The following is a 27,195-nucleotide window of genomic DNA, read 5'->3' as shown; positions in this document are numbered from 1 at the left end:
TTTCATAAAAAATATAATAGAATATATATTATATATATTTATAATGGTGTGCTACGTAACTCCATATAAGAGGGTATGCTATGGAGTGCTACCCTATATATATATATATATATATATATATATATATATATATATATATATTGATATATATATATTGCGTCCGACTCCAATGCAAACTATTTTAGATTGCAAACTACAAACTCATGATTTATATAGGTTAATTTACTGATTTTTCACCAATATTATTCTTATAAAGGCCTCTATATATATATATGAGATACACCCTCCGTCCCATTTTATATGACCCTTATTCTTTTTTGGGACGTCCCAAAAAGAATGAACTTATCATACTTACTATTTTTGAACACTACTTTTCACTATTACACCCACTACTTTCTTCCACTATCTCCATTTTATAATAATATAAACACTATTATAACCACTACCTTCATCCACTATCTCAAATCTATTATTAAATATTGATAGGTCCCACCACTTTACCCACTCTTCAACTAAATTTACTACCTTTTTCTTAATCCCCGTGAAAGTCAAACCAGCTCACTCAATATGGGACGGAGGGAGTATATCGTTATCATAGGTAGGGCTGTTCACGAACCGAGCCGAGCCGAGTTTTGACCGAACCGAGCCGAGCTTTAATTTTTTTTCTGACGAGCCGAGCCGGGCCGAGCTTTTTTATCGAACAAAAATTGTGTTCAAGCTCGGCTCGTTAACTAACGAGCCGAACACGAGCTTGTTCGCGAACAAATACAAGCCGAGCCGAGTCGAATCGAGTCGAGCCGAGCCAGAAAAAAAATAAGGACAAACCGCTAGTTGACTCTTAAAATAGCTAACCAAATAATTTTAATTTTTTTTAAACTTTGTTTATATCACTAAAATGTATATATGTTAACATCCATACGGTTGGATCGGTAAGAAATATTTTTTAAAATATTGAAACACTAAATTAGGATTAAACACTAGTTAGCGGTACTAGTTAACTATCTACTTAACTGTTAAAATAGCAAACCATATAAAATTATTATTTTCCGAAATTTTGGTTACATCACTAAAATATATATATATATATATATATATATATATATATATATATATATATTAATTATATGTTAAATTCTGAGTTCAATAACATATATAAATTATAAAAAAAACCCCAAAAATATTACATTTTTCGAGCTTTAACGAGCCGAGCGAGCTCGAGCCGAGCTCGAGCCGAGCTCGAGCCGAACATACTAAAAGCTCGGCTCGAGCTCGTTTACTTAACGAACAATTTTTTGTGTTCGAGCTCGAGCTCGTTAACTTAACGAGCCGAGCCGAACGAGCTCTTAACGAGCCGAGCTCGAGCTTGTTCGCGAACAGCTCGGTTCGTTAAACAGCCCTAATCATAGGTGTTTCATCCATCACTTTATCATCAAACGAGTCATATCACATCGTCCTATATCGAACTCTTTGCATCCCATTTATGGTTGCTTTCATTTCTCGCCACCAACCACAACCTCCAACAGTCATTATTTCAAAAGAAAATTAAAAGAATTGAAATTTATATATGATACATTGATATAAATTATCATATCTAACCTTTAACAATCAAATCATAACGTTTTTACCAAAATATTATTTTGTATTACGGAAATCTCTATTTTATATAACAGGAATCACTACTTGGTATAGCTACAAAACACTAAAAAGTGTTGTAGATTTATTACATATGTATATTAATCGTTACACCAACACCTTCTATCATACCATCATCTATCTTTAAGCTACGATATTTTTTTATTTTCAACATTGTCATCCCATTCAACAACTATCAAGAGTTTAAGCATGAATCTACTAACTAACTCGTCAAGAAAAATGACTAATAATGGGATGCTCGATATATGAAAATGAAAGACGACCGTTATAAGATCTTGTCTTATAACTCCCCTCTTTCAATTATTCCTCTCTTCTCTATTAGTCTTAGGGGTTGGAAAAAGCTAGGGTTTCTGGAGCATCGGTACAAGGAGGCCGTCACGAAGTAGCGTTCCAGGTATCCAAAGGACGCAAGTCTTAGACGTGCATGCCTTTGTACTGCTTTTCCTTATTAGTTTTTATTATACAACTAATCTGTTGCGATCCCGTGAAGGCGGGGATGTCATGACAAAAGTAGGGTTTAGTTCTACAATTTTAGCATCTTTGGGCATTACACAACCGAGTGCCATAAGCCGAAAAAAAAGCAGGAGCCATGATAGTAAATTAATATGACTAAACTGGAGGATGATGAACTAGCTTTGTCGGTGGCAAAATATGATAAAAGAGAAAGCGACATAATGTTGTTGAACGAAAGGCGAGTGGTTTTAACGTTGTTAACTCGAAGTGAAAGAAAACAAGTTGATTTAAACTTGTGGTACCTTCATAATGGGCAAGTAATCATATGAAGGGATACAAGTCAAAGTTCATGGAATTAAACAGAAGAATAACTAGCTTGGTAAGATTTGGGGATGCCTCGACTACGAATATCAAAGGAAAATGATCAATCACTTTATGGTGCAAATCTTTCGAGTAATATTATTTATTTGGAGCAAATGTCTTAAAAGGGAAATACAATAGTCTTAAAAGGAGATCATCTGTGGGTTTGTAATGAGCATGAAATGTTATTGATGGAAGTTAAAAGATCACCAAAAAGACTGTATAAGCAATTAATTGAAACTGTGAAACGAAGTTGCATTCTATCACATTCTCATGAGGTTGTACATTTTTGGCACCTATAGGCCTTGGACATGTGAACTATAAAGCTATGGCTTTAATCTCTAAAGAACACATGGAAAAGGGTTTTCTAAAGAGTGCACAATTTATATATCTTTGTGATGGGTGTTTAACACATCAATGGACTAATTAGATAGATAAATCTCATTATTCATGTAAAAAAAATATTGATGAGTAGTATATTAAATAGAAGTGGATAATATATAAAGGAATAACTTTTTTACCATTGCTAGTGTGATTGCATCTATTTTGAGTATTAATTATAAAGGAGAGCTTGTTGAACCATATATTTAGTGTATATGCAAAATGTCTAACTTGAAGGGAGAAAATGAAAGTGATCAACATGCTTGAGGTCAAGGTTTTTTGTTGTATATTTTGTGTGAAAAATCTACCATTTATGAGTTCTACCATATCCATAATTCTATACTTACTTATCTTTCTACTATAGGAGGAAAAAAACCCTTTATTAAAGAGGGTAAGTAAAACCAATGCAATCTTAAACTCAGCAATAGTTATATATGTAATTTGATTGATCTAAGCCAGCTGGTAAGAGTAATCTTGTATTATGGTAATAATATGATATTAAACCAGGTCTTCTTTATTTGGTTGTCAAGAAGTTGAAATGCAAGAAAATCTTGATGTCTTAGCATCAAAGTATAATGTATACTCCTCGGCCCTTTGATTATTTGTATAAATATAGTTACATAAATTATTTTATTTTTTTTATCTAAATAAAGTCATAATGTTTGAACTTTTATTTAGAAATGAAATTTTTTAAAAATTAGGTATACAAGGATATTTTATACTGAGTATTAAAATGTGGGGTCATGTTAGAGAGAGAACCATTAGGGAGAGAACCCTTGCAATCCTTATATTATTTTTTCTAGTATTAGTTAGAGTTGTGCAGCACAACTGCACATGAAAAAAATATGTTATTTATGTATTATATTTTGAAATTAGTTTTGAACACAGATGAAAAAAACATATATTTAGATTTAGCTTTTGAAAATCTATGAAAAATATAGGGTTCTGACCTTAGTGGTTCTGTTCTATTTTAAGGATGGGTTCTACCAAATCCCAAGCTAACTAGGATAAAAAAGTCTTCCACTGTGAGGGTTAAAATTCTTAGTTTTTATATTTTTTTAAATATTGGAAGTTGGCACCCCTAAATTTTTAGTTAATAATATTAAACCACTTTAAAAAAGATTGGCATGGTTTATATTATTTTTATGGATGTAATTATTGATTCCAAACAAGATATAAATATAATTTCATGATTAAATTGTTTCATATATATGATAACAGAAATACAAGATTAATGAGTTATATAGATGATGTGAGTCTATAATGTGGGAATTCATTATATCATCCTCAATCAACAAAAGTGCTAAAGCTTGTTCTTCTTAGAAAGTTTATTGTCAATTATAAGACCAAAACATTTAAAGGAAAGCTTAGAGAAGAATATTGAAGTCTATTATAATTTAAGAAAAGTTGGTTTAAAAATACAGAGAAAGAAAAATGATCGAAAAAGTGGTGGACGAGGAGGACTCTAGTGGTTTACCCATCCTTAGTAGGTACCTACTAGAAAAACGCAAATGAATAATATATACACATTTCATTATGTGTTATATTTTGTTTCATAGATAGAGAAATAATATGAAAAATAAAGAAATACAGGAATAAATAAATTAATTAATTAATAAACAATATTGAAACAATTTGAAGGAAACCTCATACAACTCTATTCTAAATATTTTTCATTTTATTTGTACGGAGAATATTAATTCCACATGTCTTCTATTTTAAAGTCCTTTATATCTAGGTTCGGTTGAGTATGTGATTATAAACCAATTGAGTTGTAATTTTGTTATTGGAAAGAGAACAAGTTTAAATCGTAATCTTCCTAAAAAATATATATAATTTTGATTATTATATTGAATTCAGTTTCATAGTATAAATGTTAAAACTGAAAATGAAAATTAATAACCAAATTAGTAAAAAAAATGCAAAACAAGTAAATCGTTAAATTTGTAGGATTAGTTTTCTTAAATATAATTTTTAAATCCATATTATTAGGTCATAATATAAAAAGAAAATTTTGAACTTTCAGATCATGCTATAATAAAATTTTTATAATAATAAAAATGAGAAACTCAAAATAAAAAATTACATTTTTATAAAATATTTATTTTTTCTAAAAACATTATGATATTTACTTTCTTTTAAAATTGCATCTTCGAATTAATTGACAATATAATTCCAATCCTATTTGACATATTATATGATATCCTTTTAATCTTTGATATTACCTTAATATTAGAAGAATTACTATTATTTAATTCACATATAGATAATAAAGAGCGACTTATATATATTTTTAATATATATATATATATATATATATATATATATATATAAACACAAAGTGAAAGATAAATAAAAGACACAGTGCAAGAGTCTTTCTAATGTTTATAAAACCTCCAAAAGAAAGTTTGAAAAAAATCAAAAAGATTTTCTCGCAAAAAAGCTCACCAAGATGAGGAAGGTTCTTATAAAAAGATCCACTTACAATTATTTTTATTTACCCTCTTCATACATCTACATCCACCATTTCTCCCCAATTTCAAATTATTTACATATACACACCCCTGATACTCATTCTCCGCTGACACAAAATCTGTAAAGGAGGTAACAATTTGCACTCATTCTTAATTAAGTTACTTCTTAACTTTGTGTGTTAATTTGCTTTCATCCTTGTTTTCTACAACTCTTCTCATCATTCTTTCTTTGGGGATCAGTTTGTGTACTTATAATTGTAAATTAATCTATATGTGTATGATTTTGGGAGTAGATGTGGATTTTTAGGTTAACTGACTAAGAGTGTTTGAATTGTAAAACTATTTGACTTATATGTTTAGAAAAAAATATTTTCTTCCTGCACTTAGTCTAGATTGATTTTAATACCCAACCTTAGCCACTTAGTGACATAATCAGATGTAACTATTTTCTCTTTAATTTTTTTCTTGAAGAATATTAGAGATCGAAATAAGGTGACATAATCTATTATGTCCAACTACTTTGTTGATTGGTAGATTATTTGTTTGAGTGCCCAAGTTCGAGGTTGGCCTGAGTTGTTTGCTAGGTAATTGGAGTATTAAATTCTAATATAATCTCATCAGTCCATTATTTTTTCATTAGTCTTAGTGATGTAAAAGTTTGAAAATTAATTTTTAAAACTGTGATGTTTTGTTAAAGGCATCTAGTTTTTGTTACAGAAATTTAATTTGAGCCACTTGGAAGATGGATAACACAAGCTGCCACCAAATATCAACATCTCTGCTTACATTCCAAATAGTCTTTCCATTTTTCCTGATTTGCTCCACCGAGTTAATGGAATGGAAACTTCAACTCCTGTTCGCCACCAAATATCAACATCTGCTTACATTCCAAATAGTCTTTCAATTTTTCCTGATTTGCTCCACCCAGTTATTGGAATGGAAACTTCAACTCATGTTCGCCCCAGTGCTAACAATCCAAATAGTCTTTCCATTTTTCCTAATTTGCTCCACGAGATTAATCCAATGGAAGCTGAGCAACAGCTTGAGCCACCTGTGGTACCACAACATCCTGCTGGAGAAGATGGAATGTTCCGTGTGGTGAGATTTTGTGCCGTATGAGTACACCACATATACATCTTTGTAGGTAGATGATAAATTTAAATTCTTTAGAAAGCTTTTGAGAAAAATTAAGATGATGACTGATTAACACACTAATTAAGCTAATATTCTTGAACAACCAAACAGTTTTTGGGTCTAGTTAATTAATACTGCTAGGGCTCATGCTTGTCACACTGCTAAGAAACCTCTGTCTGTCCATACCAATGCATGCCACAATAGAAACGTGGGTTGTCTCTATGGTGGCACAACAGACTGGGACACACCTCTCTTTCATCAATTAAATACATACCCCATGTTCTTGTTAATGCAAATGCAAATTCAAAAAATGTGCCTCACACTTTAAGAAATGCAGCAACTTAAGTCTTTCTCACACTATGATGTAACTTGTTGCCTTCTCAAAAAAGGCTTAATGTAGGTGCCTAGTTACAACACTTTATGTGCATAACTACCAGGGATTACACAATACGCACATATATTCCTATAGAGATAAGGCAAATCACACAACACAAGGTTGTATGATATGCATACGAGACGACTGCTCAATTGACAACGGAAGCAAGAGATGTGATGATTTGTGAATACATATTCCCATATCATGCCTCCTCATTAAGAAGCTACATGCAATCAATGCTACTTTGTAGGAATATAAATATAATATATGTTGGAGATTAAAGAGAAGAAACTTATTCTCAATAATTCACACAACTTCTCACACAAAATATATAAAACTCACAAATGTATTTCACTCAAAAGAACTTAATATTTTTTTGATGATTACAAAGTTTGAAGATGGTCCTATTTATAGGACTATATGGAAACTACTAGTATACTTTCACATAACATTTAATGCTAGGTACATGAACCATCTTGAAATGCAAAAGGACATCAACTCAAAAGACTACCAACTCAAATGTCCATAAATTCAAAGGTCCATTCTAGAAGCTTTTAGTAATATTCTAAATAATTCAAATATTAATAAAGTTTAGCTTATTATTTTAATAGCCCACCTTAAGTCAAACTTTTTCTCATGCCAAGTTTATTCTTCAACTCCTTAAAAATGCCCGGCCTCAAAGGTTTCGTAAAGATATCTCCAATCTGCTCTTGTGACTTGCAGTGTTTAATCACAACTCCTCCTTTCTTCACCAAATCTCGAATAAAATGATATTTGATTCTTATATGCTTTCTCTTCCCATAAAACACCGGATTTTCAGTGAGTGCTACAACAGACTTGCTATCACAATATATAATTGGACTTTCTTTCGTGGCATGTTTTAGATCCTCCAACACCCATGTGATCCACAAAGATTGGCAACTGGCCAATGACAACGAAATATATTCAGCTTCCGCCATTGAGAGAGCCACAACTTATTGTTTCTTTGAGATCCATGTAATGGCACTTGAGCCTATGAAGAAACATTTCCTGAAGTGCTTTTACTATCATCAACATAGTTTTTGAGTTATATAACTTTAACTCAAAACTAACTTGTTATCAATTTTTTTGACAATTTATTGTTATTGGCTTCATTCTCCGAAGAGTTTATATTCGTCGGTGTTACCATTAGCTTCTTGGTCTTCATTACAATTTTGTGAAAGGTCGGGGTTGAAATAAATATTGTATTAATATAAATTTGTATTAAAAAACTTATATGATGATAATTTTTTTTGTATACTTCTGTATATGTTTGAAAGTGAGTTGTGGGAGTCTTTAATTACTTTTGATTATAAGGTGGGTCAATAATTTTTTAATATTGAAATGTATTTTTCAGTTTAGACTTTATGGAGTTTATGAATATCAAAACAAAGTATTACACCCCTTCTTCACTTCTCATATATGTGTTTAATTATATTTAGGATCAAACATATCTTTAATTACATGCAAAAAATTAGAGTAATCATGTAAACGTTAATAATCATATATTTCTACTATAATCTTCTTTTTCCTAATGTGAAATAATATCAATCATATGTACCATTTGAACTATGTATTGTATACCCATCCTAGGATTATTCATGAAATTCTAGGAGCACTATATATACCTATAGAAACTAATAAGCAACTATGGAGATTATTTACTATGAAATGGAAACTGTTTCTCTTTCAGAATCCAATTTCAGGTGCGCCTCAACTACTTCGGGAAGAACCTGAAGCTCGAGAGAACAATGTTCAGTGTCCAATTTGCTTGGACCCATTTTTTCAACCTACGACAACGAGGAGGTGCGGGCATGTTTTTTGCAAGAATTGTATAACTTGTGCATTGGGAAAGAAGAAACAGTGCCCAATATGCCGTAAGAGGGTTACAAAGAGAGACTTGTTCAGGATTTATCTCTCGTGAATGGACTACGTAAATGTTATTTTAGGTTCGGCATTTTAATTTTTCTTCGCAACACAACAAATTTTGTGTCAACAGTATGGATTTAACTTATGTCACTTTATTATTGAATTGTTCATTTATATTGTGTATACTATGTTTAATTAATCATTTTACGCACTACTTATGTCAAATCATTCTTCACTAACCTGTGTGTCTATATATATATATATGTTAGTGTAGGTTTGACATTTTAATTTTTCTTTGCAACACACCAAATTTTGTGTCAATAGTATGAATTTCACTTATATCACTTTATTATTGAATTGTTCATTTATATTGAGCATAATATGTTTAATTAATAATTATATGCACTAATTATGTCAATTTATTAGTGTTGTGATATGTTCTTTTACATATTTAATGCCGCTAGGAGGAAAAGAAAAAAATGGTACTGAAACTATGGGTGCTCCATCTCTCCTCATACGAATTTCCTTGTTTTTAATGACATATGATCATGTGTCTTGCATCTGGATGAGTTACAATCTCATATGCAAAATTCTACTTCTCAAATATCTTTTTTTTATATCTAAATATCAATATACATATCTAGATCCAAGATCACGGTCATTTTAATTTCTATCCTACCCACCTCCATATACCTTTTCAATCACACACCCCTTTTTAGATTGAAATCTCTGCCTCTTTCATTTCTATCCTTCCCCACCTCCATCTCCCTTCCACCTCCAACATTGAGATTTGTGCCTTGCTTCCACCCTTATCATTAGCCAACTTAAAACCAACAACTTCAACCTAATACGAAAAATCTTCAAACATTATATATACATACATATAAATACAAAAGCATTCTAATTAACAATATAAGCATACAAATAGATCTAATATTCAGGGTCAGAATTGGTACTTCAATTAAAAATATTTCTAAATACTTTGAGGGTTTATCTATGTTGAAAAATTAGTCTAATAATCTCAGCAACGGATCTGTGACTGGGTCATGCATGTGGTTTAATTAGGAGCCTCTGGCGTTTAGTTCCTATTTTCTAGTATGTTAGTTTTATGCAGTCTCCTCTATTATATTGGAGTCTCATAATGAAAACACGAGTCCTCGACATGCATGCACGGGTGTTACTGCATTTCTTTGTCAGTTTATAAGATAAATGTAAAAAATTAATTTTAATTGGTATGATAGCCTCGTACAAAGGTGAAAGCCAAATTACATGCAAAAAATGACGATGTTAGACATGAGCAAGACAAAGAATGGAGCATTTCGTGTAAACTACCCAATGTTGCCTTAAGAAAACTATACAGCGTGGGCTGTGAAAATGTAAGAATTCATGCAGGTGCATAGGTTGTGGGATACTATAGTACCTAGCGATCCCAGGTGAGTGATTGAAGAAAGAATGGATAAGATAGCCTTGGCCATGATATACTAAGGTATACTAGAGGATATGTTGCTCTCTCTTTCAACAGATAAACTTCGAAAGAGGCTTAGAATGCCCTCAAGACAATGTGTCAAGGAGCTAAGCGAGTCAAAGGAGTAAGGGTATAAGAAATGAAGGCTGAGTATGAATCATTGAGTATGAAAAAAAAAGTGAACAAATAGATGAGTATGAAAAAAAAAGTGAACTAAAACGGCATGACAAGGAATATAGCTTATAAACATTCTCAATCGGATAACCGGTGAATATATTAGGCGGGTAACTATCTACATAACAACAAATCAGCCATAGATTTTGACAAAAATCCACTTTTCCATGGATGTAGAAAAGACATAAGTATACACAATCATTTCGTTAGAAAATGTATCAAGCGTGGATTTTTATCAAGCATGTTAACTGTGAAGGCGGGCGAGTAGATATCGTAACAAAGGCCCTAGTGACATTGAAGTTTAAGGGAATGTGTAGCCTTCTTGAAGTCAAGAATTAGTCCAATAATTTCATATTAAGGAGGTGTCGGAGTTTAATGTAAGATTAGTTTTTATTATTTAATGTGTTTTATTTTGTCTAATAATTTGAGTAGTTGATGTAGTTGTGTGTGACAAGGATATGCATGTAGTTGACTGTTTTTACAAACATAAAGTGTAGTAGTAGTCGTTTAGGGTTCTTTGGCTTTGAGTTCCTATTTTATAATATGTTAGTTTTGTCGTGAAGAGTCATAATATTGAAAACACATGTCTTGGACGTGCATGCACTAGTGTTATTGCATATCTTTCTTAGTTTATATTATACAACTATTATATACTTAGAAGAGTGCAAGTGAGGGTTCTATAATCACAGTATCTTTTTTAATTTAAGTTTTAATTTGGTGATTTTAATCATAATATTTTATGCATAATAGAATTATATATCTCTCTCATCGAGCATGTGTAACGATTATCATACCACAAATATATTGATATACTTATGTGTGATGTTTATGTAATAAATATTGTGTACCTCTAACCTAATAATTTGTTTTAGTGAGCTATTTTTAGACAGGGAAAAATTTCAAGAATTTCGTAAGGCGAGCTCAGGATGAAAGTAATGTGAATGGAGGATATTTATAAGATGTGTCTTCCCCGAACAACGTTCTCTTAAAAATCTCGAGAGGCGCGCCTTCCCCTAACAGGGCGCGCCATGAGGTAAATACTAACCTTATTATTTTTGCTAAATATAATTGTGTATATGTATTGTGTACAGAGACACGTCCAACACTCCAGTCTTCAAGATTCAGAGTAAATATACGTCACAACACATCTTCGCAACACTGTCTTTTCCAACCTGCATCTTCAAGTCAAGCTCATACTCTGAAACTGGGGGGTGATCATACAGATTAGAAGAAGGATTTGGATAAGAAGGGCGCGCCTCATCCTCATCTAAGATGTGGTAAAAGGCACGTTCTTTTGCTTCAGCCTCGGCTTCCACGGCCTCATCTTCAGCCTCGGCTTCCGCGGCCTCTCATTCAGCCTTGGCTTCCGCGGCCTCATCTCTCCTCCAGCCTTGGCTTCCGCGGCCTCATCTTCAACCTCGGCCTCCGAGGCCTCTCATTCAGCCTTGGCTTCCGCGGCCTCATCTCTCCTCCAGCCTTGGCTTCCGCGGCCTCATCTTTTGCCTCGGCTTCCGCGGCCTCTCATTCAGCCTCGGCTTCCGCGGCCTCATCTTCATCAACTCAGTCTTGGCTTCCGCGGTCTCTCATTCAGCCCCGGCTTCCGCGGCCTCATCTTCATCAACTCAGTCTTGGCTTCCGCGGCCTCATCTTCATCAACTCAGCCTCGGCCTCATCCTCAGCAACCTCGTCATTGTCTCTATCAAGCAAACACTATCTTCACCTCCGTTAGGCAGAATCGTCGTCATCTTCAAACAACTTCTTCAACATCGGCTTCAGAGGAAATTTCTTCAACATATGGCGCGCCTAGTTAAAAAACATCAACAACTGCATCAACGAAGAACAACCAGGGTAGGACATCTCAGGGGATGAAGGACATCAAGATCTCGTCGACATCTTCAATGCCACCAAGATCTGGGGGGTAGTTGTTATACGCAAAAATCACCATGAAGACCCGGCCCATAAAAGAAGACTATGATGGGGCTCAAGAGTGGACCAAGCCCAAGCTAGCCATGTCAATCAGAAGAGACCACTTCAAGAAGATAGGGCGCGCCTTTCCTCGTAGAGAAATAATGATTAAATCCTATATTAAATCTTTTTTTGTATAATACCATATTAGTTTGAAGGGCAGAAGGGGACATATTTTACCTAGGGGGACGCCCTTGGGTGTGTATAGATCCTACTGTTAATTTGTCGAAGACTCTACCTTGCAGTTTGAGGACTTGCCCTCCTTGGGAGATAGAGAATGAAGATTAGAGGAGGCCTTGCTCTGTAGTCTGGCGAGTTGTCCTTGTCGGGGAGCTTGTGGAACCTTCTCGAATATACGCTCTGGAAGGCTCTATCTCTGTAGTCTGGCGGGTTGTCCCTGTCGGGGAGTAGAGAAGTGCCCTTGCATTTGGGGTAAGTTTTGGGTGCTCGAGAGTCTACAAGGCCCAAGACTAGGCCTCATCGTATTGGGCCCCTTTCAGGAGGAAGATAGCAGAAGGGGAAGCCTAATCCTATTAGGTTTAGGTTTCCTAAGAAGAAAAGAACTACGTACTGGTTTGATCCCCTATAAATATAGGGGTACGTAGGCAAATTAGGGGGACACGAGTTGGGAGCATCTGGAGGCAACTCGAAACCCTAATCTCAGCCACCCCTAAAATTTCATCACCACCGCTCAACCACCGTCATAGATCTTAATTCCGGCCACGAACCTCGAATTTTATTAACTACCAAATTCCTCTGTTAACACAGATGAAAATAATTTTTTGTATAGCTAGTAATTATTAATTCATGTATGATGATACATTAAATAAAAATTTAATTGAATTTTGAAAGATTTCTTTTTTTCATCGATAAAAGTTGGTCCATTTTTCACTATTAGAATACAATTCGATTGGATCAAAATCAAAGCTCAACTGAATGTGAAATATGTTCGGAATCAGATTAAAATGCCACAGGAGCTCCTTGTCATTTCAATGTGAAACATAAAAACTACTCCATCTGTTCCAGTTATTTTAAAATTCTTATAAAATATACTTTGATAATAATTTTTTTCTAAATAAATTTGACATTTAAATTTTTATTTAAAAAAACAAAAAATATTATGAAAATGTAATTTATAAGAGCAACCTAAACAATTAAACAGGAGTGAAGGAGTCTTTTGTATTTGAGATACTGGACAAATGTGGTCAACTTTGGTTCGCTAATATGGTGTCATGATTCAGTTATACTTTTCAAAAGTAATTATGATATTGGTTCGAGTTTTATCAGTTTCAAACGTATGCATTCTTGCATTGACTTGGCCGAAGACTCGTAAAGTTGAATATGACGGGACTACAAGTCTCCCGAGGACCAAAACCTGGAGACTTGTACAAGATTTTCACGTAATATATGGTGCAGTTTTTTATGTTATAAGAATTCTACTGGTGACCACATATGCTCATAAGAAATGATGGGGAGTTTGGTTGTTCAATTCCTGCTCTGTTGTTTACTCATCATTGTTCCATGCTCTGCTGAACCCGAGTACCTCTATCATATTTGTCGCAATCACACAGATTACAGACCCAATAGTATTTATTTGGCCAACCGGAAGTCCCTGCTCTCGACTCTTTCGTCGAATGCTACACGAAACCATGGCTACTACAATTCCACAGCTGGTGGGAATTCTAACGAGATCGTTTATGGTGCTTCTCTCTGTCAAGGAGATCTTGTTGCCAAAGATTGTCGAGATTGTGTCACTGCAGCAAGCGAAGATATTGGAAATAAGTGCCCGAATCAAACGTATGGAGTCATTTGGTATGGAGAGTGCACGGTACGATATGACAGGAAGAATTTTTTCACATCTTTCGGTACAGGGGATGATTTACTAGAAGTACTATTGTACAATTCAGGCAATGTCACAGACGAAGCGCAGTTTCAGCCAGTGTTTGCGAATACTATGAATGATCTGGTGACGAGGGCTTCTGATGGGAAGCCGTTAAATGATCAAATTATTAAAGGTTTTGCAGTAGAAACTGCAAACCTGACTTCCCTACAAAGTCTGTATGCGTTAGCTCAGTGTATGCCTGACTTGCCTAAGAGGGATTGTACTCGGTGCCTTCGAGGGGCTATTAGTCTTCTGCAAACGCATAATAATTCAGTAGGTGGCAGGGCTTTGGCGGCGAGTTGTACAGTTCGTTATGAGATGTACCCCTTCTTCAGAGATATAGCCATTGCTCCTCCTCCCTCACAAGGAACAAGTCCTACTAGTCCTCCTAGGACGACAACTCCAAACACATTTAACAGGCCTAAAGGTAATACACTTCCAAGTACTAATGTTTTATAGCTACAATTCATGTTTGCTCTTTGTTATATGTCAAAAACTGTATGATATGATCTCAAAAACTTTGTTGCACAGTAGAGGTAACAAAAATAGAGGTAAGAAATGGCTAACTAACACAGTAAATCTGAAATTGTGAACAATTCTATTTATGCAGGAAATGGAGGAGATTCGTCGTCAAAACTGGTTGTCCCTATTGTTGTTCCTATATGTGTTGCCCTGGCTATTTTTTTCATAGGATACTATTGCTTCATCCACAGGAGGAAGAAAATAGGTTCCACTCTACAAGAAGGAACTGGTAATATGAAATTATGTAATGGTTCTCAATCTATACTAGCTAAGCTCTATGTTTAATATCGAGTTTACTTTCTTTTTGTGTGATCAAATTTCACTTTGTCTTTGGGCTAGGCGGTGATGAAATTTCAACTGTAGAAAGTCTCCAATTCGACCTGGCGACAATTGAAGCAGCCACCAACAATTTCTCTCCTGACAACAAGATAGGTGCTGGAGGATTCGGTGATGTCTTTAAGGTACAGATAAATCTGGAATCTGATGTCTGGACAAATTATGTTACTAGACAAACAGAAACCAAAAAACCAGTTAGGATTCATGAATCATCATCATTTGGTTTTTCAAAAATATTTCAGGGTGTTCTTGCAAATGGGCAACAAATAGCAGTCAAGAGGCTATCCAAAGGTTCTGGACAAGGTGCTAAAGAGTTTCAGAATGAGGTTGTTTTAGTGGCGAAGCTTCAACACAGGAATCTTGTGCGACTATTAGGATTTTGTCTACAAACAGATGAAAAGATTCTTATCTACGAATATATCCCCAACAAAAGCCTTGACAACTTTCTGTTCGGTAATAAGATTCCTCAAGATTACTCATAGATATGTTTACAGTTCTGTGTGGAAGATCCAGGAAAGCAGAACTAGTTAACATATATTTGATGGACAGTTTTTTTAGTGTGAGTTTTTCTTAGACAAAGTCTTAAAGATTTACACCCATGATGAATGTAGATCCTGAACGACAAAGGCAGCTGGATTGGTCAAAACGTTACAAAATAATAGGAGGGATTGCCAGAGGTTTGGTTTATCTCCATGAAGATTCCCGATTAAGAATTATACACCGGGATCTCAAAGCTAGCAATATCTTGTTGGATAATGATATGAACGCAAAAATATCTGACTTTGGCATGGCAAGGATTCTGGGAGGGGAGCAAACTCATGGAGATACAAGTAGAATTGTTGGAACTTAGTAAGTCTGCTATTTAACATTCAATATCGTAATACTTAGCAGAGGACAGAAGCATTTAGGTTGTCTGATCATCACAAAAATTCTGCCATAGTGATAGCCAACAATGTTCTTTCATTTCGTTGTTTTTCCTTGCACATTGTCCTAAGCTTGGAAACTTCTATTCTAATTTGATAATTTTATAACAGTGGTTACATGTCTCCTGAGTACGCAATGCATGGACAGTTCTCTTCGAAATCAGATGTCTTCAGTTTTGGAGTCTTGGTTCTGGAGATCATCAGCGGGAAAAAGAACAATAGTTTTTATGAATCAGACCCTGCTGAGGACCTGCTCAGCTATGTGAGTTGAAAACATATATCATTAAAATGTCTCTATACTTGTACATCCTTTTCTCATATTAGACACTACAATTCTCAGGCCTGGAGACAGTGGAAGAACGGCACACCCCTGGAATTAATGGATCCAACTTTATCAGACTCATATTTGACAACTGAAGTAATTAGGTGTTTTCAAATTGGTTTATTATGTGTCCAAGAGGACGTCGATGCAAGACCCTCTATGCCTTCAGTGCTCACGATGCTCACCAGTCACTCTATCAGCGTTGCCTTGCCTAAACAACCGCCATTCTACTATCATACGAAATCAGGATCACAACCCTCAGAAGGGCTTATATCTGATCAATCCACAAGCAAATCAGTGACCATATCTGTTGATGATGTCTCGATTACTGGAGTTTACGCAAGATGAGGTACCAAAGTAAACTCAATGTTATAATATTAATCAGAGCTGTATATGCTCATTTTCCATCCTTGATTTTGTCCATTTGGGTTCTATTGGTTATGCTGTTATCGCCTCCACCTGTATCAATAAGCTATAACTTGCACCAGATGTTTCGCTCTATAAGGGTTTGTGTGCTATCTCAGCAACCTCTATTCGTTAGTGATTGCCGATCTAAATCCCCCCTGATTTCTTTGATTCCAGCTACATGTACATATAACTTCTTTGCGCTCATATGTTTCCTTACAAAAATCTCTAATTAAATCACGACATACTGCCATGAAACTTATCCAGGAGGGCCATAAGCAAAATCACCCCAATTTCATAAGCAGAACCACAAAAAAAAAAAAAAGATAAAATTTGATAGGAGTTATTTGTAAGTGGAAGTGAGTTTGTGTATTCGTGTAGTGTGAACACATTTTTTTAAAAATCCACTTATGTATACAAAGCACTGAAAAGGACCCACGTGTAAGTGAACTTGCTCTCCTGCATTGGAATGCTCTTAGTCTGTGATGCAGTTGGTAAGATTGTTTACATTTTGCCATGTAGTTGACTAGTTGCTCATAGAGGCATCGAAAACAAACACATGTATGAAACAGGGCATAGGGACCGATAAATCAATGAAGGTTGCAAACGAGGGGGAAGTGTTGTGGTTCTGTGTGGTTGCAGTTGCAACAACTGGTTTCAGAGTTGTTCTCACTTGCTATATGTCAGATTTAACATAAATGAACCTCTGAAAAGTGCAGACAGAGAACATCTGCAGTAATATAAACACATTATTGCATGGACTGGTAATTCATAGAGAATTAAAACCACTGAATTAGATTTTAACATTACAAGCATATATATGCACAAGTCTGATACAAGCAGAAAGAGCTTATTTGCCATAACCGGCATAATGGACATGTACAATATTCAGAGCAATAAGGACTTTTACAAACAGCGCGGATTGTGAATAATCATGAAAGGTGATTACACAGTTAACGGGGGTGAAAGGCCAAAATCAAGATTCCATAGCTCAAAAGTTCCCTTGACAAAATCATAGTGCCCTCCCTTTACCGATACAGTTTTCTTAGCAACAGCATCTCTGACAAATGGATATGTTAACAGATTTCCTAATGATACATTCACAGCCTCCTGCAGTCAGGTGACCACACAAAGGATTCAATGTTTGCATGAACAATAAAACAAAGCATCTGCATCTCGCACAGGTTATTTCGCTCTTCTTTTTTTATGCAAGTACTTACATCGCTCTTTTGGTTATAAATTTTCTCTTTTCACAAATGGCTATTCGGGATTACATAAGCTGCATTTTGCAGGTTTAGCCTGAACTTACCTTCTCCAAGCTTGTGCATTGTTCTGTAAAGTCCAAATGGTGGCTTTCTGCTTTTACCTTCGCCTTGGCTGGTGCACCAATTTTGACCCAATTTTCAATAAAATCACTGACAGTTGAAAAACAGAATGAAATGTTTAGTGCTAAAACATTCACTCATTATCCAGATAACAGCGTGTGCACATGTTTTGGACGAATTCTAGAATAACTGAGTACAAATACACAAGGATGTGAAAAACAAGGAATGTTAATAAGCGAAAAATTAAAGATTCAAACAATATAGATACCAGGATCTAGATTATATGTATTTAATGCAAGGTGCTTTATACTTTGTTTGTGCCAAAGAAAGTAAACAAGAAAACACACCTAGCTGTATTGTCATCATCAGTGCAAGACATGAGGCCCTTTATCCCTCCACAACAGCTGTGCCCAATGACTACAATATTCTCCACCTGGAATACAATTTGGTGTAATCCGTAATAATCTTTGCAAATAAGGAAATCGAGAGAAAATTGGAATGACAATATTTAATATCATGTGATTCTTGGGCTCCAAATTAATTGGAATATATGCTACTCGAAAAGTGGCAACCATAAATACAGAACCCCCCCCCCCCCCCCCCCCCGGTGAATCTAATACTATACATGGTACCAGCTCTATCAGCTCTTGCCAGTTCAATCAATGGGAAACCAGCCTCATGATTAGGAAAATTAATAATAAAGTTTTCTTTACATAAGCCTAGGCATTGACTCTGACTTTTATAATGCATACAATGTTTTGAACCAGGAGATTGATTGAAGGCATATTCTTAGAGTTCTATGGTATATAGAGTTCTTGAGGCATATTATGTCACATATATCAATGATGAGAAAAGGAATCATGTGGGGACTATTTCACCGACCTTGTGACATCTCCTCCACTAGAGTACTCCATTTCTTTACTCATCAGCACCCAAAAATCTTTATTAAAGTACACAACCGACTAGACTGCACATAATATCATGAAGTTAAGAAATATTCATAATTTTTACCTTTAAGTTTAATACTGCATATTCAATAGCTGCCCCAACTCCAGAATATCTTGTCTGCAGCAGATATTAAAACCACTGAAATCAGCATTTTCATCTAATAAAAGAGGGAACAAAGCAGATCATGTAACTAAAGACTACTGAGGTTTTGGTTAAGTCGGTGTTTAATAATATTTCTCTAAACTGTTTGAGGGTCAACATACATACTTTAGATGCTGCCAGCTACAAATAGGATGAGATTATCAAAGGGATTATTTCAACTAAACAAAGCCAACATGATGTCAATTGATATAATTGCACAGCATTTTATATTGTCCAGTTGGTTAATGTCAAATTAATTATTAACCTTGCAAAATGGAGGAACCATGTTAGCAATGTTTCTGACAATGAAGGCTTCCCCTGGCTGAAAATTGAGGATATGTGATGGGCATACTCGGGAGTCCGAACAGGCAAAAACCAAAAACTACAAGAAATTAGAAACATAACTGCGATTAGAAGTAAACCCACAACATTCCTAATCTGATCACAGGTAAAGAAACTATACTTTTCACGATTGAAGTATTAATGTAAAACTACAGAGCAGGCTATAGCATCACACCAGTTGTAGCTAATACCCAGAAAAAGAATGAGTAAGCATAAGAATTACTGACCTTGGGGCTCTGGCCCTTTGCAAGTTCACCAAATAAATCAGGATTCTTTCTGCAAATACACATAACATATTCATTTTAATCACATGACAGATTACATTGTAGAATTACTACATATGGTGGCACATGTATACATACTCGTAGATTTCTTTCTTGAATTGGGCGAACCCGTTTTGAATCTTTTCCACTGGGTCGAACTTGTCAGTACCCTCCAATTCCGCTGTTAATTCCTTGATTTTGGCAGCGGCAATATCATTAAGATGGCCTTTTTCACTAACACAAAAAAAAAAAAACAGATTAACATTAAGGGCAAAAAACATCAAACCAACTTTAATTGACAAAGAACAAATTAACACCTACTAATTATACTTGAGCATGATATAGAACCTCTTAATTTAAAATATCAGACTCCCAATCCTCTAAGGAAAATGGCACTGAGCCCTGGGGTTGATTACAAAGGAGTTCATACTTCTTATTGGACTAGTTCAGTCTCAAAAATGGGATTTCGAGTGAAGAACATGTTAAAATATCCATTACATCCTAACCAACCTTCCCATTTCCTAACACCTTAAAGTTCCAAAAGATAGCTTAGTTAATTTGAACCCAAATATGAAAGCATGATGATCACAATATTCAACCTAATTCAACTAGAGGTTTTCGAGAGACGAAGTCAACAATCATCCAGTAACACCGTGTGGGTCCATCTAAAACATGAATGCTGATGCTTATACTAATTTAAAAAAGATTGAAACTTCCAATCACAGATTAGCATAGGTTTAATAAACTAATCAACAAATAAATGACTGATTCATTGATCAAGAAACCTGAGAAGCTTCTTCAGTCCTGCAATGGCATCCTCGTACTCAACCGATTCCATGTCCACTTCCTCCCCAACCAAACAATCTTGAAACTGCATACAAAACAAAGATCTAAACATGCATGCACACACAAACTTGTAATAACTTGGATCTGAAGAAACAATGATATGTGCAGTTGATAAGAAGCTAGATGATATGTACGGACCTCTTTCTTGTTTTGTCTCCGGATGATAAAACTTGAGCTGCTCATTTGATAATAGGTGTGTGAGTGTGTTTATATAGAGGGCTAGCTGATCATCAATAACTTGGTTTATCTTTCTGTACTGTACACCATGTGAGGCTTATGTGTGTAAACACTAAAAAGTTTGTTTTATAGTAATAATAGTGGTTAATAGGTTTGACTAATTGGATAGGTGATTACGCTACTAATCACATGGGTTTCCTGTTCAAACTCTGTCCAAACTCTGTTTCCTGTTCATTTGTTTTCATGTTAAATATCAAACAACACATACCTTTAGGTATCAAATAACTCACTTATCTCTCATATAACTCATTAAACACACATAAAATCTCACTCCGTTAATATAAATTAACAACGTTAACCCAGTCAACTTAGTAATCGCCAGATGGGCTGTTTACCACTCTTTACCACTCTGCAAAAATACTTGTTCTCACTCCTTCACCGTCCTTTGCTCCGGTAAACGAGAGTCAGCCAAATTTAATAAGACCTCGTAACCTGGTTTCATGACAATTATGGACCTGATCCCAAGCTTGCCAGAGTAATAAGCTCTGTAAATTTTTCTCGTCTCCGCTTCATGAGTAATATATTCCTACATGATGGTAAAACATATTTTAAGAAATTGATAAAGTTTGCAGCATAACACTTGTGCATTGAACAATAAACTGGAATAGTATTTACAGAATGTAAAACAGAGAACTACAAGCTAGAAAGAACTGTATTGAAAGAACTGAAAATGAAAACTTAACCTATAAGCTTGCTACTCTCAACATTCTTATACTACAACATCCACTTGATAGAATAGAATCATGCTCAGCATATTCTGTTACATAACAGAATAACAGATTAACTAACTAACAGACTCAAGGTGGCAACTTGTCATCTGGAATCTTCTTGCTATCTGTTGTAGTCTTGCACACTTGTGCATACGGTGCACTCTCAACAGCCTCCCTCAAGTTAGGAGTATCTGAAGAACAAACTCCTAACTTGGACAGTAATGAATTAAACTGTACTGATGGTGACACCTTGGTGAATACATCAGCTAATTGAGACTTGAGTGAAAGATATGTCAGCTGCAATAAACCTTCTAAAACCTTGTCCCTGGTGAAGTGGCAGTCCAATTCTATATGCTTGGTTCTTTCGTGAAACACTGGATTCTTTGCTATGTACAAAGCACTCTGGTTGTCACAGTGTAAAGTCACAGGTTTCAAATCAGTAATTCCTAAGTCTTCAAGTAGCCTAACTGCCCAAGTTACCTCAGATGCATCAGATGACATTGTTTCAAGAAGAGATCTGTGTTTTCTCTCTACCACCCCATTCTGTTGTGGGGTATAACTGCAACTAGTCTGATGAATTATGCCCTTAGTATCAAATAATTTCTTCATATCACCAAAACAGAATTCCTTGGCATTATCAGATCTCACCATTTTAATAGTTTTGCCAAACTTATTAAACACATACTGAAGAAAATTGCTCAAAATAGAAGCACACTCAGATTTGTGTTTAAGCAAATGAATCCATGTAAATCTACTGAAATCATCAACAATTGTCAAGAAATATGTACAACCAGTAGTAGATTTTTCTTGATAAGGACCCCAGATATCTATGTGAAGCAACTTAAAGCATACTGTACTCTTGATACTACTATGAGGAAAACTATTCCTAGTTTGTTTAGCTAAAGGACAGATTTGACACAAAACATTGCTATGAGAAGAATCAACTTGAGGTATCACTAACTTAATCCTGTCAAATGGTATATGCCCGAGTCTGATTTGCCAAATCCTAGCATCTGTAATAGCCACATGACAACTTCTATCTGCAAAAAATCTCCCAACATTATTGATGCTGTATAACCCTCCTTGAAGACTACCAAGAACAGTCTGACACTTGCTCTGTGAAAGGTCCTGTAACACACACTCAGTTTTTGTAAAGAAGACTTGACAGTCCAAATCTGTACACAATCTTTGAACAGACAGAAGGTTAAACTGAAATTCAGGAACATGGAGTACATTATTGAGTATAATGTTCTCATTTAAACAAACTGATCCCATATGTTTGATTGGAACTTTCTTACCATTAGGAATGGTAATATATTCATCAGAATCAACTGTTTTGTAGTTGAGAAACTCACTCAAATTAGAGCAGATGTGATCAGTTGCTCCACTGTCAATAAGCCAACCAAATTTGTTATGATGATCAGTTAACAGACAGAATTTACCTGCAAGTAGTGCTTGATGATCATTACTGTTCTGAGAAGTTTGTCCTGGTAATGTTCCTGCAGCTGTAGGACCATTATTGTTATTGATCATAGCAAGCAACTGATTGTAATGAGCCATGGTAATGGGACTGGAATCATCACTATTGCCAGTAGTGACAGCAGCAGCTATTTTCTTATCCTTGAAACCCTTAAATCCAGGTGGATAACCATGAACCTTGAAACACCTTTCAATGCTGTGTCCTGGAACTTTGCAATGAGTACAATAGTATTTGGATACTTTCTTGATCCCAGTATTGTTGATCTGCTGTTTCTGAAAATTAGATTGCCTATTCCCAGACTCATAAGACTTGCTGTTGTTGTTAGTGTTTTTGCCAAACAAGCCAAAGATTCAGTGTTAACAGAAAGATTTTCAATCTCTTGACGCCTCTCTTCCTGTGAAAACATCCTAAAAACTGCAGCACGATCAGGCAAAGTCTGTTGCATAAGCACATTTCCTCTGATTCCTGAGAACTGCTCTCCAAGTTTCATCATAAACGGGATTAATTGATGAGTTTGTTGCTTTTTCTGAACTTTAAGCGTAACATTACAAGTACATTTGCCACACTCACAAGCAGGCAAGGGATCTGCATCTCCTAATGCATCCCACAATGACTTGATTTCAGTGAAAAATGCAGAAATGGATTTAGAACCCTGCTTCAAATCAGACAACTGCTGTTCAATAGCATAAATTTGAGCCAATGATGTGTATCCAAAACGTTCATTAAGATCACTCCAAATTTCATCAGCATTTTTGAAGTAAAGAACACTTTGAGCAATTGTGTCATCCAGACTAGACAACAACTAAGCACACACCAAATCATTGCAACGATTCCAAGATTTGAGATCCGGTGAATTTGCAGCAGGTTTAGGGATTGTGCCATCAATAAATCCAAGTATGTTTTTAACAGACAAGCTTAGTAACATTGAACATTGCCAATTAGAAAATCCAGTTCCATTGAATTTTACAGAAACAATTTGTGAAGTACTAGAATCAGATGGATGAATGTAGTATACACTCGACTGATCAGATGAACGATTATGCACATTCCAAACATTATCCCCCATTTTCAGCGAAGAAATCAACAAAATCAAGCAGAAATCTGAAATAACAGGAAAGAATCGAATAGAAAACACCTTATTCTGGCAAGAAATCTTCAATCTGCCATTGATGAGTTCGCAGTGATCCGAGATCGTATTTTACCGCTCTGATACCATGATAAAGTTTGCAGCATAACACTTGTGCATTGAACAATAAACTGGAATAGTATTTACAGAATGTAAAACAGAGAACTACAAGCTAGAAAGAACTGTATTGAAAGAACTGAAAATGAAAACTTAACCTATAAGCTTGCTACTCTCAACATTCTTATACTACAACATCCACTTGACAGAATAGAATCATGCTCAGCATATTCTGTTACATAACAGAATAACAGATTAACTAACTAACAGACTCAAGGTGGCAACTTGTCATCTGGAATCTTCTTGCTATCTGCTGTAGTCTTGCACACTTGTGCATACGGTGCACTCTCAACAGAAATCATTCAAGATAAACCAGGGTACAAAAATTCCAGTTTAATCTTAATTTCACAAGAATCTATGCCCTTACAGTAGAAATATTAAGCTGATATAAAAAATCGTTTCTCTAAACCACAAAATCAAGAATTCACTGCTCGAAGAGAGAAAATACAAATAGTTACGTGAAAACTCTCAAAGTAATCAAGAGTAGTCTGAATTTATTAATGTAAAAATTTTCAATTCACAGAATTGATTATTCTACTTGCATGACATGAATACAATGGTTTACTACCACTGATAGATCAGTAAGTTGCATTAGCTTCAGGAGTCAGCTGGCATACTTTGGAAAGGGGTACCACCATGAGGGGATCAGTAGATAGGAAAATCAAAAAACAAAAACAACAGAACGGGTAAAATATCAATCATATAAACTGAATACACTGTATCAGTGTCAAGGGAACATGATATGTTAAGCACTTAAGCATGTTGCCCGCAAGATGTTCAACTTCTACATCATGTATTGGACACAATGTTTAACTATGACCACCCTAAACTTGATAACAATCATACATATCAGATTTTAATACGCTTGCATAAAAAGTGAAACAACTAAGATAACTACAATACAACAATATAATCCTTACTAGTTAAAAAGTTCATTAAAATCTTTACAATCCTTACTAGTAATAATAAGAAGTTTCAAGTTACAGAACTCAGTCAAATAAAAATTTAAGTACTAGACAATTCATTGTCGTTCATTCCTCCTTACTGGTAGTTTCTGTCTAACAGTTGCTCCTCCATCATTTGTTGCATTCTCAGCCGTGAAATTCTCAGACCCATGATTTAGTTCAAATTCATTCTTATTGACGTGTCTCATCGGACACTTAGGCCTCTTATGGTTCGGGTTCTTACATATGCTACAGTGCATCTTTCTTTGAGTAGTGAGTCTTTGCATTGTTGGAAGTTGTGATGAGTTGCTTGCAGCTTGGCTCCCTCTGCTACTTTCTTCCCATGACTCTTTTCTTCTAAGTTTTTTTGGTCTTCCGCGCAACTTTGTGGGCACATGTGGTGGGAGGATTGTTTCAAATTCTTGAATTTCCCAATAGTCTTCTCCTCTAAGAGCTTCCAATGCTAGTTCATATGTTTGAAGATACTTTTCTCGAGTATAATGATGTGATAGAAAGTGGAGAGGCTGCATTCTTCGATCATGAATCGCAGCAACAGCATGGGCGCACGGTATTCCTATAAGATCATACATTCTACAATCACAGCTTCTCTCTTCCAGATTAACAGTCACCGCTTTTGTTCCATGTTTAATCTAATATTGCACATGATTGTGTGTATTAATAACAATCAGATCTCATTAATACTTAAAATTACATGAGTTTTACTTACAACAAATCTTTTCTTACCATCTCATGTCGCGTGCCAGTTTCTTGAAGCACTTACAGCAGTATCAAGTTTCTTTTTGATTTGTGGACATATTTGCCAATCTTTGCTCTGCATTTCTTCCTTTTTTTTCCTTTCATTCTGTACATTAATTTAAAATGGATCTCCTGTAACATTGTTAACAACGGTTGGTACCTGCATAATTATTTATAAATTTGGTTAAATCAATATTAAACTATAACTACTTAGTCATTTGACCCTTTATACATTCTAATATAATTCTATCAAATTAGACAATAAAACAAAAAAAATTCTAATAAGCTCACCTTTGGTCAAGTATCCAAGCATTGAAACATTCTGATAAATTATTTTCAACATTGTCAGCTTGTGATGTTGTTTGAAAATAAGCCTTCCTCCAGCAACTTGGGTCAAAAATTTTAAGAGCATCATGAGCAGGTTTGGAAATCCTTTCAATATGTTTCATTGCTCTCTGGTGAGCAACAGGATATGGCGCACACGCAGCATACCAAAATGCTCTTCTAAGTAACGGCGACGGAAACCTTACAATCAAGTTTTAATATCAGATTAGCATATATAAACTTCACAGAAATTAAACAACGTAAATCAAATATAATATGAGATAATTACTTTTTTCTGAAGTTGGAATAGATGTGCCTCGCGCAAAATCTATGTTCCACATAAGGTAAATGCTCACTAACCGCAAGTTTCAGACCTTTTTGTTGGTCACTGATAATTGAATATCCTGTCCCATCCCCAAGTTCTAGATCAGCTTTTAACAAGTTTATAAACCATCTCCAACTACTAGCATTTTCACCCTCAACCACAGCGTATGCAAGTGGGAGCATTTGATTATTTCCGTCTCTACCAACCGCAAAAGTTGTCCTCCAGTTACCGTTTTTGAAAAACAACCATCCAACCCTATAAGTGGTATACACCCAACTTTCCAGCCATATTTCAGAGAGTGATAACTTATATATATCCTTTTAAATTTATTTGGGTCATCCTCATTAAGCCTTGTTGTTTCTATGTTTACTTTGTTTAAGGGATTATTTTTTAGTATTTCTACACCAAAATCCCATATTCTAGAATACATGTCCTTTAATTTATCATGTATCCCTTCAAGTGCAGCTTTTCTCACCCGCAAAATTTTTATTCTAGGCACCTCTATTTCTAAATCCTCTCTCACAGTGTCGATCATATCTTTAATCTTCCATTGTGGATTTTTTTTCTTAACCTTTCACCATAAATATCAGTCAGGTACT

General features: G+C 35.1%; 2 protein-coding genes and 1 long non-coding RNA gene across 5 annotated transcripts; 1 reads left to right on the top strand and 2 right to left on the bottom strand.

The window, feature by feature from the left end:
- The first annotated feature begins 13,688 nt into the window (after positions 1 to 13,688).
- LOC108196908 (cysteine-rich receptor-like protein kinase 10) lies at positions 13,689 to 16,917 on the top strand. Of its 2 annotated transcripts, none has more exons than XM_017364391.2 (7): positions 13,689 to 14,631; positions 14,815 to 14,970; positions 15,066 to 15,187; positions 15,305 to 15,515; positions 15,674 to 15,911; positions 16,097 to 16,247; positions 16,326 to 16,917. In XM_017364391.2, the coding sequence occupies exons 1-7, from the start codon at positions 13,788 to 13,790 to the stop codon at positions 16,653 to 16,655; spliced, it is 2,052 nt and encodes a 683-aa protein (XP_017219880.1). In that variant the 5' UTR covers positions 13,689 to 13,787; the 3' UTR covers positions 16,656 to 16,917. The 2 variants fall into 2 exon arrangements, with proteins under 2 accessions (XP_017219880.1, XP_017219881.1); XM_017364392.2 differs by having other exon boundaries at positions 13,692 to 14,631; positions 14,815 to 14,955.
- A 563-nt stretch (positions 16,918 to 17,480) lies between these two features.
- LOC108196909 (carbonic anhydrase 2) lies at positions 17,481 to 21,466 on the bottom strand. 2 transcript variants are annotated; one of them, XM_017364393.2, is made up of 9 exons: positions 20,716 to 21,466; positions 20,517 to 20,602; positions 19,831 to 19,965; positions 19,696 to 19,744; positions 19,392 to 19,508; positions 19,049 to 19,102; positions 18,385 to 18,470; positions 18,022 to 18,127; positions 17,481 to 17,822 (listed from the first exon to the last, which is right to left on the bottom strand). In XM_017364393.2, exons 1-9 carry the CDS (start codon positions 20,758 to 20,760, stop codon positions 17,658 to 17,660), a joined length of 843 nt encoding a protein of 280 aa, XP_017219882.1. In that variant the 5' UTR covers positions 20,761 to 21,466; the 3' UTR covers positions 17,481 to 17,657. The 2 variants fall into 2 exon arrangements, with proteins under 2 accessions (XP_017219882.1, XP_017219883.1); XM_017364394.2 differs by lacking the exons at positions 20,517 to 20,602; positions 20,716 to 21,466 and adding an exon at positions 20,053 to 20,246.
- A 3,700-nt stretch (positions 21,467 to 25,166) lies between these two features.
- On the bottom strand, positions 25,167 to 26,466 carry LOC135147863 (uncharacterized). The gene is made up of 3 exons (XR_010285786.1): positions 26,239 to 26,466; positions 25,919 to 26,107; positions 25,167 to 25,841 (listed from the first exon to the last, which is right to left on the bottom strand). It is a non-coding gene; the product is annotated as an uncharacterized LOC135147863 (long non-coding RNA).
- Between the last annotated feature and the right edge of the window lie 729 nt (positions 26,467 to 27,195).

This window comes from Daucus carota, chromosome 7 (genome assembly GCF_001625215.2).
Source record: "Daucus carota subsp. sativus chromosome 7, DH1 v3.0, whole genome shotgun sequence".
In the NCBI taxonomy this organism is placed as follows: Eukaryota; Viridiplantae; Streptophyta; class Magnoliopsida; order Apiales; family Apiaceae; genus Daucus; species Daucus carota.
This window is presented reverse-complemented; position numbering and strand designations above follow the sequence as displayed.

What these genes read in the sequence shown, in the direction of transcription:
- LOC108196909 (XM_017364393.2), bottom strand. Translation starts at nt 20,760, where the DNA reads ATGAGCAGCTCAAGTTTTATCATCCGGAGACAAAACAAGAAAGAG. An exon ending in GGACTGAAGAAGCTTCTCAG is followed by an intron (nt 19,966 to 20,516) that starts GTTTCTTGATCA and finishes TTTTTGTGTTAG; the next exon opens with TGAAAAAGGCCATCTTAATG. An exon ending in TGGTTCCTCCATTTTGCAAG is followed by an intron (nt 19,103 to 19,391) that starts GTTAATAATTAA and finishes TATCTGCTGCAG; the next exon opens with ACAAGATATTCTGGAGTTGG.
- LOC108196908 (XM_017364391.2), top strand. Translation starts at nt 13,788, where the DNA reads ATGATGGGGAGTTTGGTTGTTCAATTCCTGCTCTGTTGTTTACTCATC. An exon ending in CCTTGACAACTTTCTGTTCG is followed by an intron (nt 15,516 to 15,673) that starts GTAATAAGATTC and finishes TGATGAATGTAG; the next exon opens with ATCCTGAACGACAAAGGCAG. An exon ending in CTGAGGACCTGCTCAGCTAT is followed by an intron (nt 16,248 to 16,325) that starts GTGAGTTGAAAA and finishes TACAATTCTCAG; the next exon opens with GCCTGGAGACAGTGGAAGAA.